The 20493-nt window shown below is 33.6% G+C and overlaps 1 protein-coding gene across 1 annotated transcript in view; it reads left to right on the top strand.

The window, feature by feature from the left end:
• The first annotated feature begins 6550 nt into the window (after nt 1-6550).
• The window catches only part of LOC100375842 (death-associated protein kinase 1-like), an 88419-nt gene continuing 74476 nt past the window's right edge, over nt 6551-20493 (top strand). The window contains exons 1-2 of the mRNA XM_085507144.1: nt 6551-6838; nt 14402-14623. Of these exons, the coding sequence (XP_085363270.1) occupies nt 6774-6838; nt 14402-14623 (287 nt within the window). The 5' untranslated portion in view covers nt 6551-6773. The remainder of the gene's footprint in view (nt 6839-14401; nt 14624-20493) is intronic.

Genomic DNA, 20493 nt, shown 5'->3' with positions numbered 1-20493 from the left:
AAAGCAGAAATATATGTTGCCCGTAACTCGAAGTTCTGTAACTGTTATTCTCAGACAACTAATAATTATTCGTTTTCTGAGAGTTAAGTGAACATGGAGTTACAATTTGGGCGTGGTTCGCGAAAGTGGGTGTGGTTTCTATATATATTTTTGTAACACGATGTTTTCATAACTCGATGTCCGAAACTCGGACAATTCAGCATCTCGTTATAAACGGTACGCTGGGGTATTTAGTAGCGGATATAAGATCTTTCAGGATACGCTTGGTATTATCTAACACGTGTGTGTGTGCTTATTGCTTTGATGAATACAATAATAATCATCGCACATGTAACACACATATGTTAGTGTGTGTTTTTCATCGAACAGATACCGTGAGCTACTAAATCAACATGAATCAAAATTCTATTTGGTCATTGTTATGCCGCATCAACAACAATATTAAAGATATATATGTTTTCACCCATATTGACTCTTTTAAGAGCGATGGCGTCGCGCAGCGCGTGCTCGAAGTTCATGTAAATAAACAATGTATTTTACACGCGTTGCATACGTCGCTATGAGTCCCATATCGAACAGGACGCGACTCGACGACCACCGCCCTTTAAAGATAGTCACAGTTTTGCTCGTCGGCAAAACCCCTCAATAGTACCCCTTCTTAGGTACTTAGCATAATCAGCTAGAATATAACCGTTAAGTATTAACACAAACATGCGTACCAAATTGCTTTCCTTTTCACATTTCTAAACCTAATTTAAGCTCGGATGTTCAAAGAAATTAGCTACAAAGTTCATTCCCTTATAAACAGCATATACTTCTTAAAGGTCAATTTTAATGAAGTGCAGGCAGTTATGTACTTGAACGTCTGTAGTTGCCGCGACGGGCCGTGCGCAATAATATGGGTCCCATGCGATTATTCACTGACTATGAAATACGCTGTTTGTTTTAAATAACACTTAGTTCAAACTTCGGTTATGTATACAGCATGTACATTTCTGAAATAAAGTATAATCAAAACTAACAAGCTCCATTTCACGCGTAACTGTGTATACAAGTCTACTTGCCTGATGCGTGTGTCCGTTCTATTGATTCAGAAATAATAATAATAAGCAGCAGGAACACAATTTGCACGACTTGAATGCGATAACTGTGTGGTTTATAGACGAAGTCTCGGGGAAAGTCTGCGATCGAAGCCATTTTCAAATTGTAATGCATCATGGGACATAATTTGACTTCAAGGTGACTGACCGGTCACAGTATAGCAATGCAATAGGCAAACTATCGTGAAATTAAAGCGGGTGGGTCGTCTCCTGCACACGCGCGGAAATTGAGTCCCAAGCGACGATAACAACACACTCTAAAAACGCAAAGGCTCATGGGTAGACGCTTGTTTGTAAACAATGACACGCTATGGCCATCTGACGCATGCGCAGGCGACGACTCCCCCGCTTTAAAACTTCGTAGAGCATCCAGTGTCACAACTCCAATGTCAAATGCAATGCTGCAATTATCATTTTATCATGTCATATTTTAATTGTCAACTCATCAGGAATTATATATACAGTGTTCCTCAATAATGTGTGATCATTAAAATGATGTCTTCTTTGGTTTTATTTTGGCGGTGTCATATATTCCTACTGCTCGACAGAATATAAACACATCTGTGTTTGAGTGTAAATGTCCAAACTATACTGTCAAGTACAATTCTTTTCAAATCATTGTGCATATAATTATCAGAATTCAGGCCTGTGCTTTCATACAAGTATGTATTATCTTCTGTGTGAAACAGTTCTTACATTATTATAGGAATTCAGTTATATTTTACTGACACTACGTTATTATTTTGGGGCTTTCATCGAAGCGTGAATGTCAATTATGTTTGCTAATAGAATGTCACAACTTGTGAATTCAATACGATGAATATTGGGACCGATGGTTGTGTGTGTGTTGTAATTTAGGGTCTGATCATTACACATTCTGAGAAGGGAAAAGAAAGACTGAACGACTGTGCACTTACTTTTTTTCCCGTCACTTACCTTCGAGACAGATTATTGTTTACACGATGTTGCGTAATTTTTTATTTCTATCGATTTTTTTTTACAAATATATATTTTTCTTCAATTTACCCTTTTTACAATTTTTTGTGATTCCACCCAGAATAACTAATGGGCAATCTCTTATATTCGATAAACGTCCAGGCTAGAGCCATCTTTTTAGTCTGTACTATACTGTGTTCAAGTTATGGGATGTATATCTCTGTCACTTTAATTTCGAGTGAGATGTGTAATAATATTAACAAGCTAAGGTACAGATTAGAGAGAAACTGTTTTTTTTCCGCGATTATTTTGCGAACATTATACGTTTTACGTTGCTTTATTGTTGTTTCTCATGGACTAGTTCTTGCTCAGAAATATTGGGGGCAGTTCAGTCATAATCGGTTGATTCACACTTAATCGCATTTTCAAGTAGGTTCATCATAACGATCATCTTTGATAATTGTTATGCCGGTTATTGGGGAAAAAACGTCACAACTTTCTCAAAATGCCAACGACTTAAAACAAAATAATGCAGATGTAATGATTATTTAAAACATTTAAGAATACGATTACTTTTCAATTCGACTCTGATGTCTGTCAATGTTACAGTAATACATCCAATCTAAGTGTTAGTTTTTACTAGTCATTGTTGTCAGTATATTGCATGCATCTGCCTTGAATACGGTTTCCCGTGACAATTAAATGAACGCGTGAGATTTCAAAACGTTCGAGTTCTAGTACATATTTCACAGCAGATACATGATTATACTACGTATATACATATACAACTACACAGATTCGCTTGCAGCCATTCTACTGAATTATCAATGGCTGTGAAGTACATGCAGCACAAAAAATCAAAAACACCGACCCTTTGATATCTACAAGTTACAAGTATGACGTCAGAAGTTCAGCTTACGCGTCACTGTAAGTCCGCGTTTATTACACGCCTTTTAAAGTTGAATTTTTTGGGTCGGTAATGTGGTCTACTAAGGTGTGCATCTGCTTATACAGTGGCAAGGCACGATGTCGTAGTAGTGACTTCGTTCGTTTGTGGACTTATAGCATTACTTGTATAATTTGCATAATTATTAATACATGTAGTATATTATCTACTTTTATAGAATAATATAAATTGCATTAAAGTTTCCAAATAGAGCACCAATCCATCTAAGTAAAACTTTAATAGGGGACATTCAGACCGTTACTTTAGTGGAACAAATGATGAGTGCATATAACTGACGACTTGTTCTCATGGTCAGCTATGCAATGTTTAACAATTGTTTTATTTTAGCCAAATTATCACGTATATTTTACTGTACATGTAATTGTGTTGATTTTTGATTGATTTTTTCAATGTGCTATTAAATCCCACCTCAAACTCAATGGCAAAACCTGTCTGTATGGAATCACTTAAAGGGCGGTAGTCGTCGCGCAGCGCGTGTTAGATTTTTTTGTATAAATAAACAATATATTTTCCACGCGTTGTATACGTCGCTATGAGTTCCATAATATTGAACAGGACGCGGCACGACGACCACCGCCCTTTAAGAACACAAAGATAGAGTATGTACAGTAAGAACTGTTGTAGTCCGCATCTGTTAATACAGAGATTAATAAACATGGTGGCCAGGTGTGAATGCTGGGGAGGATACTGTTCTACATACAAGTGAGTCTCATCATTCACAGTTTAACCCAACATTTATTTATTTTTTTACTTTTTTTATTTATTTTTTGGAAGATAACTATATAAATACATGACATTGTACAGAAAACGAAAAGAATACCTATGTATAGGAAAAGGAAGAAAGAATTCAAATCTAGTAATCGTTCTAGTTAAAAGTATTGTTCAAACGCACCACATTTCTCTGCAAGCTCAGATTGATTTCATACATGCACTTTGATTTTCAACAGTATACACAGATTTAACAAAACAGCTTGAAACAATTCATGTTGATACTATTTCCCAACATTTTACAACGATAGATGTAGTATCGACTCATCTGGAGAAATGCATTAAATAATATATTGGCATGGTTTTCGACATCACCAAGGATACATTTCATTGCATTTAATGATACTTTGGTATGCGTTATAGTACGATATCACTGTAATGCGCATGACCAGAATTTTGAAATAAGAACGCAATCCCAGAAGAGATGAAAATAGTCCTTTATTGCTTCATTACAAAATGTACATACAGGATGATCATCAATCATATTCCATGACTAAAAAAGACGATCTGATGGCAAACATTTCATAATAAGCTTGTATTGAAAATATCTTAATTTGGAATCCATTGTTATTCCGTAAGGCAGCGAAAACACTATTTTCCACGGAATGCTGCAGTCAAGAATGTCATGCCAATAGTGTTTAATATGCAAAGAGATATCATTTGAACTATGCAAATTCAATAAATACGTGTAAATATCTCTGTTAATTTTATCACCTGTTAATCATGTTTTTTTGCGCATATTAGTATTTGGCATACAGACCCAAATCTTTTCATTAGTCGGCTTAGTTTTTTTCCAAGCAGATGGGGTGGCTGATACCAACTGATTATACTCGTGATGTGTACATAACTTACCAAACTTTACAATAAATTCATCATATTTCATAAATGTACAAGTCTCACCAAATAAATCATTGACAAAAATAATACCAGCATCTATAAATTGTTTCCATACAATTGGGTTCCTGTTGATGCGCACATTGGAATTGTTCCTAATTATTTCCTGCAAAATGTTATCTATTTTATCAATTGGAGTATAGTTATATTTCAACCATGGATAAATAATTTCTTTCAAAAAAGCGGAAGGTAAATTTGCGAAAAAGAGTAAAATACCACCAAATTGATCTAGTATGGCTTTGTAATATACACTACAGAAAGATTTTGTATTACAATAAAGTCTCGGCATCCAAGCTGCTTTTAATGCAGCATTGAATTCTCTTAAATTGGTTAGGTTGAGGTCACCTTTATCATATGGTTTGTAGACATTGTCTTTTTTAACCCAATTACGTTTACCTCCCTGTAAAAACTGGAAAACTATATTATCATATTTTTGAAAAAAGTCGCGTCCGGAAAGGGGAGAGACATAAACAAGTAAGTAAATTGCGAAATCGCCAAAGATCTGATAATAGTTATTTTATCATATACCATCAGACCCATGCTCATCCATGGCTGCAACAACTTTCTCACTTTTTCAATGCGATAATTAAAATTCAATGTAGTTATTTGTGAATAATCAACAGGAAGATGTATTCCAAGCACATCAAGAAAACCGTCAGCCCAGGTTACAGGGTGAGATGTTTCAACAGTAAAGTTTGTATTTTTTATAGACCCAACTCTCAAGACTTTGCATTTATCATAATGTGGTTTCAACCCAGAAATAATAGCAAAATTAGACAAAATATTTAGGAACGAGTTTAGTGATTCACAGGAAGGATACGTTGGGAAATTCGTATCATCCGCATATTGAGAGATCTTATTCTCTATGGGACCTGTATATAAACCTTTAATTTTGTCACAGCGTCTCACTCGATTGGCCAAAAGCTCAACACAAATGATAAACAAGTAAGGTGACATGAGGCAACCCTGTCTAACACCACGGGAGAGACCAAACTGCATTGAAATATTACCATTATTGATTATACGGCTACTAATATCCCGGTACATGAGTTTCACCCAGGTTACAAATGATTGACCAAAATTAAAATATTCTAAACTTTTTATAATTAAATCCCATCTCAACTTATCAAATGCTTTTTCAAAATCAGCTATAAAGACCAATCCCGGTTCATCATTTTGTTCATATAATATATTAAAAGTAAATAAATAAATAAATAAATAAATAAATAAATAATCATCTAGATTGGAAAAAACAAGAAGTAGTTCAACAATTGCTGTATGAGGGCGCTGATAGTATATACTAGTCCCTATCGTGAGCCATGGTCGTGAGCGGCCCTTGCATTTTTGTCTTCTTTGCATATGCGTATATTTCAACAAATATGGCAGTTGCAATAATTGATGTCAAAATTGGTTTCTATATTTCGGGATAAGTCAACAGTGTTAAATGAAAATATGGGCATTCTCGCTGAAAATAATGTGATATTTTAATATTTGAAAAAAAAAAGTTTACAATTTGACAGTAACAATCCAAAGACCACAACGGAAAAACACATGTTGTTATTTGTTATTAAATACTCTGTAAAGAGAATCTCAATATTTTAATATTTTATAGTATTTAATAATACACCACTTTGTAAAAGTATATACCTTGTTGTTGCACAATTGTGTTTTTTGTAAGAACAAAAATAAGCAAAACTGAAAAAAAATTATAAATGATTTTGTGAATCCCATCCAACAATTATCAAGATTTATAGCTACTTGTCTTGTTTTCATATACGTAAAATTACTAGCAACGTTTTATTATAAATTCCCGCCAAATACCGTATTCCCTGGTGGGCGTGTTCCCGTCTTGGGGTAGACCAACCCTGCTTCTCTATGTAGCGTGACATCAGAGCTCATTTGCATAATTACTTGTAACCTCGGGAGCTCCACTGAACATTGGTTATAGGCAGAGTAATAAGGGAGTTGATCGTAGGTTGTGAAAATCCGTCGATCTCCGCTGTTTCAGCAGCACATCGTAGATGATTTAGGTGAAATTTCGGTAGATGTATAGGTCAAGTCAGCGCCCGAGGTGTTCGGACGTTTAGGGTAGCGTTGTATTCGCGAATATGGCCACGTTGTTCAAAAATGAACCGCTGGAAAGATTCTATGATATCGGCGAGGAGATCGGCAGGTAAGCAGGAATTATTGTTAAAATCATAGTATTGACGACGCAGTGTTCGTCGATTGCTAGTATTGAGTGTTTCTTCTTTACGCAAAATTCATGTTGGACATTAAATAAAGGTTTATTTTGTAAATGCCGTGGACGTATGCGTAGAGACGGCACCAGTTGTGTAGTTTATTACGTCCACGGTCCAGTTTAGGCGTTTCAAGCAAAATCACGAATGGACACGAAAAACATGCACAGGAATAAAAAAAAAATAGCAATCGGACACGCTTTAGCAATTTTCGACCTCTTACCTAGTTAAACAACGTGTTGTGAACAAGTTTGACACACTGGGGTGAACACCAAACGTTCGTCTACAGGGGTAGCGTTAATGGTTAATGAGCGAAAACAACACGTTTTTTTGTAGATGTTTAGCATTGTCAGAAACTGTGTCAACGACCATTATTGTGCTCTGTGCGCGAAACACAATAGCGCTGCGACAGCTGATGTTATTCTTTTCTCTGTGACAATACTAGAATCATCCCGAGTCTCACAGTCACTCTGATTCACCGTTATGTGCCTGTCGGCCTGTGACGTAACAATGAAATAGTGCAAAGTGATTTGACCCAAAAACGTCCGCTTCAATACGGCTAGTCTAAGTTGTTCTGTTTTTAATGATTGTTCTATCCCATGTGACTTGTCTGCAAATAAAATACAGAACAGAACATGATCACTGTGATTGTCCCAGGGAGGAATGATCCACCCATGCATTTACCCCAACGAATACTTCTTCTTAACATTTTAAAAAACAAAATAAAAATGAGAAAATCCATTATAAATTGTATGCTTATTTACAAGAACGCAAACATAATGGAATACTGTACATTTTTGCTCCTATAAATTTTCCTGTTTTGATGATGTAAGGGTGTAACCAGTAATTAGGATAACGAAACTGTTGACTCCTCGTCTTGAAATGACCCTAGTGAAAAGTTCATTACAAAAGAATGACCTTAACTGACTTCTAGAAAATGGAATTCATGAAAATTCTCTTGTGAATTTAAAGCTGTTTTTAGGCATCTAACAAGAAGAAGAAGAGTATAAGATAAATTAAACATTAATGTTTTGGAAGTTGGATTTCCCAAAGCTTTCTTTCAAGAACCATCTTGAAAATTGGAAACTTTAATACATGTACATTCTTTAAAAGTACAGAGACAATCATTAAATCAACTTTGTAGTTGTAATGCTTCAAGGGATATCCAGGGTAGTGTTGAAGTATGCCTATATAATTACCTATGTATGATAGCATGGCGGTACCTCAATGATCATAGCTAGATATAACACATCACATGGATGGCAGAGCATTGAAATGACATGCATCTATTAATATCAATTTTTGTATGTGGCAAAACTATAATTGAAATGCTTATTGACTGATGGACGCTGAATTTTGCTTCATTATTTTGTTTATGCTCTATGCTCATTTTTTCAGGATGAATTTAAATATTCGCTTGAAATTTGTATTATATCAATTGTTATTTTGGTCTACAATATCCATATATGAAACTGGAACTGAAAAATGGTTGGATTAATAAATGATGTTCGTAATATATATGCAAAACAGGATATATTGCTTTTTTTTATATATAAATTGCATAAATATACTAAAGTCCAACAATTGGTTAAAAATTTTATTCTTGTCACATATACAATACATGTTGGAACTTGTATTTTCAATTGTTAAGAAACGAATGATACTGTAAAATGACTAATTTTCACTGGGTTTAAATTTCGTTGATTTACCATTTCAGGGATATTCAGTGGGTTTTAAATTCACGGTTTTATCATTTAGATAATTTTTTGTATGCTAAATTTTACATATTCACTGGGTTTTAATTTAGCGCATTTTCCAGTCAGCGAAATAAGCAAAATTAAAACCCAGTGAATAATTAACCCTTTTACAGTACATGTACTTGATACTCTGGCTTGTACATGTATTATTCACAAAAGCTCATGGTTATATAGTTGGAGGTAATACATAGTGCAAGGGTTTGCGTTAATAACGTGTCGCATGTTTGTGGTTTGAAAAATACCTACATGTACGGTTATAATTATTCACCGACAATGATCAGAATGGCGTTGTATATCACAATATAAGCATCGCCATTCTACACCAACGGCCAGCATGAAGCAAGTTATAACAGCATGGTGCAGGTCAACAAGTCATCCATACATGTACCCATAATACATCAATTTCCTTACGTATATATGTATACATGTCAACAGCTAGTGAATACTGCGATGGGATTTTTTTTTTTTTTTGAAATTAATCCCAATGACGACAAACAAAAGCTATATTTAGCCTGGAACATCTCGCAGGCAACACTGTACATTTTATTTGAATCATTGATCGATTGATCACTATGACGTACTAGTTCGAGTTATGATGTGTCACTAAACACGTATAGATATAATAACCTTCAAAATATGAAACATTTCAGTCTATTTTAATACGGGAGGCCGAATTATGTCCTGTTAGCGATACGATACCAATGATCAGCTGGTACCAGTGTGTATGGCTGGAGTCCTTGCCATAATTCAAATTACTCGCTCATGAACAGTATATAACAACATGTGGTTACCATCTGATACTTTTAAAATATTTTGTGTACACATTCCTATATGTCTTTGATGTATCGTCCGCTAAGTAGGGGTGTTTCCTGACAACATGTCTTGAATGTGACTAGAAATTAATTTAAATGATAATGGTCATTTTAAATAATTAAAAAAAATATTTAATTTTATACATAATGGCTGTTTATTTGACAATTATTCATTTCAGTCTTGCATCTAGTTTTAATATTTTTTTTTAATTCTGTCTTTTAGAACTGTCTTCTTGTTGGTTTTCATAATTTTTTTTTTTTTTACATTCCCGGCAGTTGAAATGTTTTTTTTTTTTATTAGCGGTACTTTTAATAAATGGCATCCATTTACAAATTTATCATAATATTATATCAATATACTATGTTGGCAAATTAAAAATGAACTCAAGCATTAACGAATTCCAGATTTTGTAATTAAATTTTCATTTTATGGTGTGTTGCATTTTTAGCTCCGCTGTCGACTTTGTTGAGCGGAGCTTATCATATGAGTGATTGTCCGTCATCCGTCGTCGTCGTCGTCGTCCGTGTCAATGTTTTACTTTTTCAACTTCTTCTTGAAAACTACAAGCCTGAATGCTTTGATACTTGGTGTATATGTACCTTGGGTAGACCTCTCTTAGGTTTGTTCATTTCATGTTGATATCTTCAATTCTCTAATTTTGGTGAATGATTTTTGTCATTTTTGGTAAAAAGTGATATTTTCGACTTCTTGTTAAAAACCGCAAGTGCAATTGCTTTGATATCACATATATAGTTACTACATGTGGACCTCTCTCAGATTTGTTTATTTTGTAATGATATCTTTAATTCTCTAATTTTGGTGAATATTTTTGTCATTTTTGGTAAAAAGTGATATTTTCGACTTTTTGTTAAAAACCGCAAGTGCAATTGCTTTGATATTACATATATAGGTACTACATGTGGACCTCTCTCAGATTTGTTCATTTTGTAATGATATCTTTAATTCTCTAATTTTGGTGAATATTTTTGTCATTTTTGGTAAAAAGTGATATTTTCGACTTCTTGTTAAAAACCGCAAGTGCAATTGCTTTGATATTACATATATAGGTACTACATGTGGACCTCTCTCAGAATTGTTCATTTTGTAATGATATCTTTAATTCTCTAATTTTGGTGAATATTTTTGTCATTTTTGGTAAAAAGTGATATTTTCCGACTTCTTGTTGAAAACCGCAAGTCCAATTGCTTTGATACTACATATATAGGTACTACATGTGGACCTCTCTCAGATTTGTTCATTTTGTGATGATATCTTGGATTCTATAATTTTGGTGAATATTTTTGTCATATTTGGTAAAAAGTGATATCTTCGACTTCTTGTTAAAAACCAAAAGTTCAATTGCTTTGATATTACATATATAGATACTACATGTAGACCTTTCTCAGATTTGTTCATTTCGTGATGATATCTTCAATTCTCTAATTTTGGTGAATATTTTAGTCATTTTTGGTAGAAAGTGATATTTTCGACTTCTTGTTAAAAACTGTAAGTCCGATTGCTTTGATACTATACATATTGTTCATTTTCTGATGATGTCTTCAGTTCTTTAATTGAAATGTGCATTTCTAACAGCGGAGCTATCTCAGCCGATAGGCTGCTTGTTTTTTATTTTTGGCCAACATTGAAGAAAAAGAAATTTCAGAATACATATACTCAAAACCTAAATCGTGTTTCCACATTCATCTTGTTAGAAGTTCAGTGATACTACAATCCAGGTCTTTTGAGAAATTGTAATCATGATGATGGTTTCATTTAAAAATGGTGGTTTTACCATGCTTGACCACTGAAATAATATAAATAGGGGTATTGATATATTTATTACTACTTCCATTGCAAAATACATATGCAAATTAGATCATTTTATGCAAATTAGCCACCATATTTGAGTATTTATCTGGGAGAGAGTGTAATCTTAAATTTTGCGTTTTGGGAATACATGTATAAGAATCTTGAATTTCAAAGCTTCTTTCTTATTTTGATAAAATATTAAATTTTGATTGGTTTTAAATGTTCACATTCTGTGTTCTTAGAGAATTATCACAATTTAGTTGTCCCTTTGAGAGTACCGTCATGGCATAGTACAAGTGCCACCCCTTCTTGTCATTTGTACTGTATATTATATTTATTACTTATTTTCATAATAAATAAGTCAAGTATTGTAATATGTAAGTAAACAAACATATATTAGGTAAATTGTTAGATTTGCATAAACAGCTGACCCAGTGTTACTGACTTCTATATTTGTAATAATATTTTTATTTTTTAAATATTTCATATTTTCATAATAAAAAAAAATCAACATTTTGTTTATATAATTCAAAATCAAAAAAAATAACAGCCACATTATCCCCCCCTCCCAATACAGACGACAAAAAAGTGACCTGTACAAATATTGCAACTGTCAGCCCGCTAATCTATTTTTAACATCCTTGCAGTTTATTCTATTCTTGTTATCTCGTCAGGGATCTGGGCAGTTATCAGATATCCATTGTGAAATGTAGTTAAAATAAACACAACTGACATTCCAAACATTTTTCTATAAATATTTTGTTGTCCCTCTAGATTATTTTCTATATTTTACACATGTGGCCATTTTATACCCGTCAGGAATGATTAAACCACAGTTCACTTAAAAAAAGTTATATTCCCATGGCTTCATTTAAACTTTTTATATTATGGATTTGGTGACCTTTTGTTTTTTCACCCATATGCCAATAATTTGCGATATTCGTGAGTCTTCAAATATCACGAAAAATAGTCATTATAAATTTTTAATAAGGAAAGCAGACTTGTTATCTTTTATTGACATCCTTGGGTTGGTTTTTACATTTTAAATTATTGAATTGTCGTCAATGTGAAACACTAATTGTTATGCACAATGGCTATGCACAAATGTGGCATTTTAAATTCGACAGAAATGAAGTTTACTGTATTTACTATATTAGTAGGCTTGTACATGTACTTGCGTAAGTTACAAAGGTGTTTCATGCTCAAAATAAGTAATGATTCAGCAAATGGGAAATTTTGGTTCTTGTATGCATTTATTAGAGATGCACAAACATGGATGCACAACTTTATTTCTGTCGATTTTTAAAATGCCACAATTGTGCAAAAATCACAAAATAGTCTTGTTTATAGTCTGCACTTTCCATCAGAAGATTGGGACAAAAATAGCCAATTTATTTTTAGTACAAACTGTAAATTGACTCAAATTTGTTTTTTTGGCTCCAAAATTAAGGTTCATTCCCAGAATTTATTGAAGAATATAAGAAAAAAAGTGTAGAACAATTTGGGCGAGAAAGTCTGGTGGTGAAAAGGTTAGAGTAGTTTGTCACAAAGCATGCAATTTTATTTTCAACCTGTGCACTGCTGTCATCAAAGTAAACAGTTATCATTGGTATATATACGTGATTGTCCTTCTTGGTCAACCATCCCCCCCCCCCCCCCCCCCCCCCCCGTCACGGATTTGTGAGAACGTTTGCTATAAATGACTCCATCTTGTTATAATCTGTCTTTGATTGGTACTGTACACTGTATGTTCATTTCAAACAAAAAAGATGTTCTTGATTTATTTGAAATCGAAAATTAAAAACAAATAGACAATACACAGTCTGTAGTGGTTGAAAGCATAGTTGTGGAAAGATAATTAGACCTATTCCCTTTGGAGCTCTGTAAATCATGCATAAACATGTGTTCTTTTTATAATTAATTAATTTATGCATTCCAGTGACTTTGTATTCCAGACAAAGCAGTGTGGAAGCAATCAACAACTGGAGTACAGTTACATTACCTAATTATGCAAATCAGCAGTTAATTAAAATCTAATCAAGCTAAGGAACCAACTTAATTTCTCTTAATTAATTTTATTGCAAGCTGTTGAGACAATCACAGTACTACCAGGCTGCTGCCCTGCGTAGTTGTGTCGCTGCCTGCATGCTGTATAGAAATGGTCTGTACTTCAAATCAACAAGTTGGGATGGGTGCTACATTAACAACCAGTGCATTTATCCATCCTGACAAGCGTTAAAATTGTGTGTTCACCCATTTTTTTGAGTTGTGTATTTGCATTTTCTCTATACAAACATGTACTAGTGAAAGTGAGCAACAGAATTGTGAATGTCTATATTCAAAATAATTCATATTTTAATGATTCAGCTTCAATGAATGTAATTTTTGGTTCATGTCCATTTCTATTGGAAATGTACTTCTAATAGATTAAATATATAGTATATGTATCCTGTGTATATTTCCACAGTGATTTTAATCTGCATTTTATGTAATCAATTTGTAAATTTCTTTTTGAGAATCGAATGCATACAAATTGCTTTTTTTTCGTTAATTTCGAGTACTGTCCAATTAATGAAATAATTGGCATTCTAATAACATGTAATAAGTGTGTGTGTGTAAATGTATGATGGTAGTTTTTGTGCTACGCATACGATTTCAGTTTAAGTGGGTTGGATTGCCAGTTGGTGTGGTGATAGGTGTTGGAACAAAACTCTGCATCATGCATTGGTATCAGAGTAGTCTTGTGTGATTAATAATAGTATAACCTTTTCACCACCAGTTCCCTCTTTTCATCACATATTCACAAAATAGTCCGGATTATAGTCTGCACTTTCCTTCAGAAGATTGGGACAAAAATAGCCAAATTTTTGGAGTAAAAACTGAAAATTGACTGTTTCTCCAAAATTAGGATTCATTTCCAGAAATATTGAAGAATATAAGTAAAAAGTGCAGTAAATTTTTGGGCGTATGACAGGACTGCTCGGGAAAGGCTCCTACGTCATTCTGGTCCCCACACCACCACCGTCATAGGTGTTAAATTTTGATGTTGAACTTGATTCTTTCATTCATTGATCATTTCAGTAACTTTATAACATTATTTTCAATATTATTTCGTTTCAGTGGCCAATTTGCTACAGTCAAACGAGTCACCAATAAAACCACTGCCATTGAATATGCCGGGAAATTCGTCAAAAAGAAGAAAATGGCATCGTCGAGACGTGGTGCTAAGAAGGAGGACATCGTACGCGAAGTTGAAATCCTCAGTGAAATGAAACATAGGAATGTCATATCGCTACACGAAGTATACGAAACTCCGACTGAAGTTGTTCTCATTTTGGAACTGTAAGTTGTTGGTTACTATTATGTAAAGTTTCAGTTCTGCTTAGAGAATATTTACGTAAGTACGTATGCCATTAATGGAGCATATATGGACATATGTACATGTACGTGTACGTGTCAGTCAAACTATTTCTGACTAAATTCCTTTAATGGCAATGGAACCTTGTTAGTAATTGTGTCAAGCTTCGGTTGTGGAAGTAATCTGATGTACGATTTTTGACAATTAGGCAAAACACTCCAAACACGCTCAAATAACATACAAGAACTCTAGTAACAAAACAAGTTAGTATCCCTTGTGATCTGAGAATTCTGCAACTCAACATGTTCCCTTGGTTGCATACTATTATCTCTTATCTACCAGAGTGTCTATCTACACTGATGGGTAATATGTTATTACATATTGGACACAGTGTTGATGAATACCTTTCTTCACACATACACTTGTAAACTTGCTTTGTAATCGCAAATCGTGCAGTTACCTTCAATCATAAATTAGCTCGAAAACAGTTGTATACTATTACTGTGAAGTATAAATCAAATTGGATTGCTCACCTATTTATATGTGACGCTTTCAAGTCTATACCGTGTTGGTTCAATGAATTCCAATTTGAGTTGCCATGACAATTGTCCTGTTAAGAATACTAGTGCAATAACAATCTCCTATTGTAGCATAACTCAATGCTTGTTTAATTAAACAACAATCTCTGAGTGTGATAGAACTTATTCGCTTCTGTTATTTATTGACACAAGAATTGTTGTTTGCCAGGTTTTCGTTTTTCTATGTCAGGGTGTCCTGTCTATTATTTGTGCTACGAATTTCATGCATAATGTGAAATTAAACAATTTTACTGTCACATGCTTGTGGGATACGATCTGATTGAAATAACACTTCAAATAATCACCAAATCATTGTGCATGATTGAACAAATAAATTAACCACTTGCAAATACATTTTGTCGGAAAACATCAAATTTCAGCAAAAAAGTTTACTAAAATTGATCTAAAATTAGCTTGGCATGATTCTGTAAACTTTTGTATGGGCTGTACTATAATGCATATGCTGAAGACGAGAGGGTACTTTATCAGTTTTTGGTCATAGATTTTTAAGTGCTTCATTAGAAAGACATGAGCAAAAATCTGTGTTTTTACTGTGCCAGACGGAACTCTATCAATCACACACCGTGTTTGAATTTTTGAGTTTGATAATCACACAAATTCATAAATGTAGCTATTGAATCAGAATTGCTTTGAAAATGAACTAAAAAGCTCTGGGAAATATTTGTTTTTCTAATCTTTGGTCTTCTTAGTTTTGATCTATAATTAACATCATTGCAATGAGAATTTATCAGAAACCATACAATCCGGTGTATCATCGTGGATTGGAGTCGTGACGGATTGTTGTTCACATTTGAATCTAACGATCACAGTGTATGCTTTGCTGGGCATATTTATCTACACTTTGTGATGTAAGAGTGGGGCAGAACATCAAACTTTATAATCATCAGAATAGTTTTATTTGCAACTTGATGGTAAACTATTATAGTTTACATATTTACTTTTAAATCATTTTTCTTATTCATTTGCTCGAAAAATAGTGAGATCTTTTTAAAAATAGAATTCAGGTATTACCTGTTACAAATGAGAATAACGTCCAAACGATAAAGACATTTTGAACCAAAACTGCGATACTTTGCCGTAATTTTATCTGTTTGATGTTAAGTTTCTTGCCTGATTAAAGTCCTTGAAAAACCACACCTCAACACCACAACCGTTATAAATATCTGTTGCTATTTTGGATTTTGTTTACTCATTTGTTTGTCTAAATCAAACGCTGTCATGGATATTTAATCACATGATGCTTAGTGACGTCAATTGAAAACAAACACTGTTGGTTGAAATTTTTTAAATTGAAAAATCTTGTTTCCCAACAGACTGGCTGGCATAAATCTCTGTCAGATGTAGATAGATTCAAAAACATTAGCAGCAATCTCTTGTGTCTGCTAACTTCAAACGGAGAAAACAAAATCTCGGAACTGTCTTCGAAATATCAAAATTGATGTACTTGCTGTAATTGTATTTTATTGACGTGGTCTAAATCTAAATAATGTAGTATTTATATAAGATTTGGCCTTCCAATTGCGTCTATATGCTATGCTCATTCTAGGTTGTAGTCTGTGTAGGATTTGAACATGTCATCTGTCTGGTACGACAATACTGACGATTTGAACATGTCATCTGTCTGGTACGACAATACTGACGATTTGAACATGTCATCTGTCTGGTACGACAATACTGACGGTCAGTTTACAATGCTGGTTATGTTGTTGAAGTGTTTGCTTTTGTTTTCTGTAAAAGATTTTAAAGACCATTGTGGACGTTCCAGGGATGGCATTTGTTTTCCACTGTGATATATTGTATGCTTATCAGTCTTAGTTCAAATGCATATTCACCTTAAAGTTATTTAAAATGGATCGATAATAAACCACATTTGGACAGTTCCCTTCAAAACGGTAAATTTAACTGCTTGCACGTTTATCATGCGGTTAACACACTGTGACTTTGTAGCTTTGATTAAATCTGTCGTATGATTTGATTTACAACTGGACCAGTAGATTATGTCAAATGAAAATCAGTGCTCTGTACATCATGTATGTATATATATATATATATATATATACATATATATCTAACTCGCATATTCCTGCTATTTTCAAGTGATTTTTCTTTTTTTTTCCTGGTGATTTTGATCGACTATATTAATTGATCATGAGTGTGCATGATATGTTGAATTGAGATTGGCTCTAGCATTATCTCAGTTCTTATTGGTTGATTTATATTTGATTGCGTCTACGAAGTAATTAGATCTATAAATAGATGTAGCTTAAGTAATAATTTGACGTAATTACTTTTGTCCATTGGTTTAATTCCATAATCTTTGAATTCAGTCAGAATCATTATTCACAAGTACTTTTATGATTAAAAAAAAGGGGACACTAAAAAATGTACAAATTTTGTACAATGCTATAAAAAAGTTAAATTTCACAGACGAGCATAAAAGCTCATTTTAATAATGTGGTTGCGTTAGTCAAATGACAAGACCTGCAAGTGATAAATCAGTGCCCTGTATACAATTCATACCTTGGGATGTAATTTGTTGTATTCAAACTTCTTTACAGCGTACCCACCCATATTAGTTTTAACCCAACTGTATTCGTGCAGCTGCTATTTTCCCAACCTTCTATCAAGCCTCAGTGCCCTGACCTCCTAACTGTGTTGAAGTTGCAGAAAAAGGCTAGTACAGCATGTGAAAAGAAACTCCTGAAATGAACTTACACTGAAATGAGCTTACACTTGCATGTATGTTCTGTTTCATGGTGGTATTGTTTGTGGTCTATGAAAGGGGTACATCTTTCTGTCACAAGTGTCCCAGTTTGTTGTTCTTTTTGAAGGAAAGATGAGGGGAAAAAATCTGAAATTAAAACTGAGTTTGTGTGTACCAAAGTCGCTACCCGCTGTTGCATTTCACTTTTAAATTTTAATTCTTGGTCTATACCGGGGTATTTCTAAAAACAACTTTATTGTACATTGGTGAGGGAGATAAATATTAATTTTGAGGGAAATCAGCGAAATTTTGAAGTAATTTAGTGCTTGATAACCACATGAAACAGTCTTGAAATTAGAATTTTTTGCCTTATATTTATAATGGTATCCACAATAAAAAGAAACAATTCATTCAAAAATATTGTTTATTATGACTCTTAAAGTGCATTTGATTATTGACACCATTGCTAGTTACAAATTTGAGTCAATTTTTGATTTTTACCTAAAAAATTTGGCTATTTTCGTCCCAATCTTCTGAAGGAAAGTGCAGACTATAAATATGACTATTTTGGGAATTTGTGATGAAAATAGGGAACTGGTAGTGAAAGGTTAAGGCTCTCACCATTATTGGCAACATTTTGTATTTTCCTCTCAACTGTTGGATGGCGGGTAATTTACTATTTATTTATCGTGTTTGAAAGCCAACTGTTAATGACATTTGACAAACCGGAATCAGCACGCCTTTAGATAAGCGCTGTTATTTGCACTCGACTGCAATGACGTAATCTGCGACAGGTATACCATCACTTAGCCAGTGAAGTGGGAGTATGTCAGTATGATGTTGCAAAAATAATAAAGTTGGTAAACGTGCTAATGCAAGCAAACCACCATTAGTTAATGCTCTTTTGAGTTGATCGAGCTCCATAATCAACATGCTCTTTTCTGATTGGCTGAAATATGCTAATTTGTTACTAATTTGCATATGGAATAAGTTTTCGTTATTTACTAATGGCAGACAGAGTGTTACACCCCTAAATGCCTGCATGTACTTTGTTGCCACTTTTGAGTGATTTGTTGCGAACAAACCCTTTGCAAAGTTATTTCAATTGTAAAACAAGGATAAATACATCTCTTGCTGTCAGTTTTTGTTTACTTGTATTGTTTGTCTATGAAATCAAACTACATTACACTGAAATAGTGTTGCTGATATGGTATGGTGAACATTACGATACTTGTGTTAAACGGCATCACTTTATGCATGTTCGAACAGTACATGTAAAAACAAATTACGTTATTGCAGTATTTTTATCACAATAATATGGTTTTTAATTTGAGACCGTAAAATGACGATTATACACTTGCGTATTGCAGTGATGTTAAATATCAATGTACGACTGAAAGTTCAAGGGTAATAATTGTGACGATGACTGAAAACAGACGACCACAATTGCAATTGGATGTCCATTGGTACACTTTAATTAGCATAAATTAGCATATTAATCGTAATGCATGTGATAGTTCTGGATAACTACAATTTCAACACTTGTAATCTCGATATGAAGGTTATCTGCTGATGTTACACGGGTAATACATGTCATGTACTAGCTGATGACATCACTTGTATCCACCATCTCTACTAACAAGTCAGAGTATAACCTCATAATATCTCATAACGGTGTCAATGCTTTTATTTAGGCTAGTCTTTGTGCGATTTTCAGAAAAAAATTACACGCAAGTGAGGATGATGCCCTGGAAATACTCTAAAACCATTATTTTCACCTTTTTTGATGTTTTGAGCAATTTCACTAGGTTGTAAGTTCACAAACTTGGCAGGAAAATAATGTGTTCTATCGTTATTTTACATGTAAATTCAAGTTAGTTTAGTTAAAAAATAACAAAATTAAATAACAGCAAGTGTGTTTACAGTAGACGATTCTTAGGGATAATATGAGCAAACAGACTTAAACAGTGCAAAGAGAAAATACTTTATTTGTACATGATACATGTATTCTCAAAAAAAAGCAACACTTTCTGCATATCGCTTGTTACTGTGGCCACCTGACATTTAAACAAAAAAAATTCTTTCATGTGTACAATTTAATCTCCAGAAAGTTTGCCTACCCAAGAATTCTGACAAAAAAAAAATTGTGAAAAAACAAACAAAACAATAAACCACAGAACAATAAAATACCATTCTCTTTTGTTAATGACCACCTTTATAGCATTTCCCTTTTAGCTAAGCTTCAAATGATAGGGAACAATAGAAGCATTGTTTAGTACGAGCTGAAAACATCCAGATGGAATGTGCTCTTTGTATTTTCATTGTTTTCCCACTTGCATTTATGTCACGGTAACAATACTTGCTCTGTAGTAGCCACCTGTTCATTAATTGACATGTTACCTATGTATACTAGAATTCATCTACTCTGGTCCACTCCACACATATTAAAAAAAAAATAATTTACTGGAATCAGGTCCCCTGAGAATAAATAAGTAAAAGACATAAAATTTCACAGTTTAATTTTAATAGATTTGATAGTGCATGGGGATAT

Source organism: Saccoglossus kowalevskii, chromosome 13, assembly GCF_978046115.1.
Source record: "Saccoglossus kowalevskii chromosome 13, keSacKowa6.1, whole genome shotgun sequence".
Lineage (NCBI taxonomy): Eukaryota > Metazoa > Hemichordata > Enteropneusta > Harrimaniidae > Saccoglossus > Saccoglossus kowalevskii.
The sequence above is the reverse complement of the archived record's forward strand: the minus strand, read 5'-3'. Positions and strand labels throughout refer to the sequence as shown.